Source organism: Trachymyrmex cornetzi, unplaced genomic scaffold, assembly GCF_001594075.2.
Source record: "Trachymyrmex cornetzi isolate Tcor2-1 unplaced genomic scaffold, Tcor1.1 scaffold416, whole genome shotgun sequence".
Classification (NCBI taxonomy): domain Eukaryota; kingdom Metazoa; phylum Arthropoda; class Insecta; order Hymenoptera; family Formicidae; genus Trachymyrmex; species Trachymyrmex cornetzi.
Window position 1 is genome coordinate 156951 of NW_017298918.1, and position 3308 is coordinate 160258.

The window sequence follows — 3308 nt, forward strand, 5'->3', positions numbered from 1 at the left end:
TATATATATATATATATATATATAATATAATATATTAATCAATATATTATAAAGTGTGTGTATCTTACATTTGTTCTTATTCAAAATATTATTACAAGTAGTATGAATGAAAAGTTCAACATGAATCACCGATGATGCACATGGAACATGTTTTAATACACAATTTGCAACAGAAATAAATATATAACTATCTCGCAATTAATAATTAATGTACGATTAATTATTAGTTTTTTTTAATTGATAGAAATTAGCAATAAATGTATCATATTAATATGTGCAACATATATGTATCAATTAATGTGCAACATGTGCGACAACTTACGTGCACGTCGAACGTCTTGATTTCGTATTTATATCTGGCGCTTCGCAGCGACAGCGGCGCATCATAATTGAGGATCCAGTTCGCGGCGAATTCGCTTCGAAGCTGAATCGTTGACCAGCATAATGCGATCACAGCACAGAGCAGTAGCAACGTTCGCATGATGCAGCCACGAGGAAGCCGGTGTTCTCAATAACGAACACTCGTCTTTTTTCTCAGAGTCGCTGTAGCAATGTAACACACTCGTATCTCGACAGAACGTTCCTTCCTGCCAGAACGCACCCGGCACCATCCTGTTTTGATGACGCTGTACGACGGTGTATACGGGGTGTCATGGAACGAACGAATCAGCTCTTTAATGCAATATCTGTTTTGTTGCGCATTGCGCCGTCAAGATACATACATATATACGTACATATATGTATTTATATCTTCGTAAAATGGATTTGTAACGTTAACAGAAAAGATTATAGTATATACATATACATACACATACAGGGTGTCCCATTTTAAATGATCCATTCAAATATCTCAGAAACACTGCGTTAAATCGAAAAATGTTTCAGACAAAAGTTTTGTGACTTCGAGGGGGATATCAGATGATATCATTGATTTGACTTTGAGTTGTCAAGGTCAGGGTAAGGTTACTTTGAATTTTTTTAATGAAATCCCCCATTTTTCATTAGATATTTTTGTAGCTTACCTCGGGAATTTTTTAAAACTCTATAATAAAATATTTTTTGATTAAACACTTTGCGAATTATAAAACTTGAAAGTTACAGTACCGTCGACATTAGCATTGCCCAAAGTGTCCGACCGACAGCTAAAACCTCTTGAATATTGTTCAGGATCATGATCTGGATAATATTTTTCAAGATCAAGGTCATTGGAGGTAACGGACTCAATTTCATAAAATACAATTAAAAATAAACAATCATACAAGGCCCATGTGAGTCATGAGCTGATGTAGGTGCCAACGATTAAATTTAGTTTTACTTAGTCGAATGTATGGAATTCTCTTTATTTTGAACGTTTCGACTCTCTTTGGAGTCCTCCTCAGCAATACAGTAACTTAATCTATTGAGTCTACCGTTGACGTGAGTCACTAACAGATTCCCAACGGAAGTGATATAATATAGATAATATAGTGAAGATAATATATTATCGAGAGGTATAAAATTTGCATGATAATTGTGATTAATGGAAAATTCCAAAGCTTATGAATTAACTTGAGTTTTCCGGTTGAGGTGAGTTACTTTGTTAAAAATTCTTGTTTTAGTTGTAATTAATTTCATTTATGTTTAATCAGGATCCACTTCAGTTGGGAACCTGTTAATGACTCACGTCAACGGGGTAGACTCAATATTTTATTTTATTTTTAATTGTATTGGAGGTTGCTCCTTTTATTTTCATTTTTGCACTAAAAATTCATTTCTACGTAGAAATGAATGAAAACAAGAGATACAATCTCCAATGACATTGATCTTGAAAAATGTTATTCAGGTCATGATCCTGAACAACATTCAAGAGGTTTTAGCCGTTGATCGGACACCTTGGGTGATGCTAATGCTGGCGGTACTGTAACTTTCAAGTCTTATAACTCGCAAAGTATTTAATGAAAAAATATTTTATTATAGAGTTTTGAAAAATTCTCGAGGTAAGCTACAAGAATATCTAATAAAAAATGGAGGGTTCCATTAAAAAAATTCAAAGTGACCTTACTTTGACCTTAACAACGCCACCCAAGGTCAAACCAATAATATCATCTTATATCCCCCTCGAAGTCACAAAACTTTTGTCTGAAACATTTTTCGATTTAACGCAGTGTTTCTAAGAGATTTGACCGAATCCTTCGAAATGAGACATCCTGTGTGTATAAAATAATGCAACAACAATACAGCGACATAAATTCTTTATTACAAAAAATAAATTAATTCACTCTACATATACAAAAATACATTAACTAATTAATTTTAATAATACTTCTCTATATCCAGTGACGACACTGGTAAACTAATGTTTATCTATTTAAACGTACGACATCGATGTCAGAATAATTTTACAAAGATCTTCACGTAAAAAAGAGATATACATAGAGATTTATTTAATTTATATTATATTCCGCGATTCTTACAAGCCGATACGTAATTGGCCATTCTGTGAGATTGCACACAATTGCGTAATAAAATTATGTAAATTAATTGAGAGATAAAGAGAAAGAAAGAAAGAAATAGGAGGAGAATCGATTAAATTATTTCAATTGAATATTCAATTAGATGTTTCGCCAAATTTTCAATAAAAAATACGACGAATGCTTCAGATCTAATTATTTTTTAAATGTACTTTTTAAGTCAATTGAGAATAAAGATAAAATAGATTTTTGATACTCAGTCCTGCTGTCTAACGTACTAGTACTAGAAAATGTTTAATACAATCAGAATTTCGTCTAGACAAGACATGTCATATATAAAGCAAAGAACTCCGCATAAATCTTAAATTGAATTTCGATCGAATTGGCTGAAAATTTGATATGTTGTAGATCTGGTCGTCCTGATAAAAAGTCTCCACATGCATGAACTCCTATAATGAAGCGTTTCACCTCTACGAGGCGTCATTTTTCAAAACGGGATAATACTACAATATCTTATTTTCAATGAGTATGATGCATTTCTACGTTATATTTACAATTTCTGTGTATATTTTTAAGTAAAAAAAAAGTTAGAATAATATTGGCTTGATTGCTTCTTACAAAAAAGCTATAAAGATATCGAAGTCGATACTTTGATTTAAAAAATTTAAGCACATCGATTTGTGAGAGGTGAGGGGACTCACAACAATTAAGCAACCCAATTTGTGAAAAGCAAGGGGACTCACAATAATCAAACACTCTTATTTGTGAGAAGTCAATATTATTTTTATAACTTTTTACTTAAAAATATAAATAGAAAATGCAAATAATGACATAGGAATGCACCGTACTGATTGAAAA

At 32.0% G+C, this 3308-nt stretch overlaps 1 protein-coding gene across 1 annotated transcript in view; it reads right to left on the reverse strand.

The window, feature by feature from the left end:
• The window catches only part of LOC108764372 (lysosomal Pro-X carboxypeptidase), a 7569-nt gene extending 6951 nt beyond the window's left edge, over positions 1-618 (reverse strand). Inside the window, exon 1 of the mRNA XM_018512590.1 lies at positions 323-618. Within this exon, the coding sequence (XP_018368092.1) occupies positions 323-481 (159 nt within the window). The 5' untranslated portion in view covers positions 482-618. The remainder of the gene's footprint in view (positions 1-322) is intronic.
• Between the last annotated feature and the right edge of the window lie 2690 nt (positions 619-3308).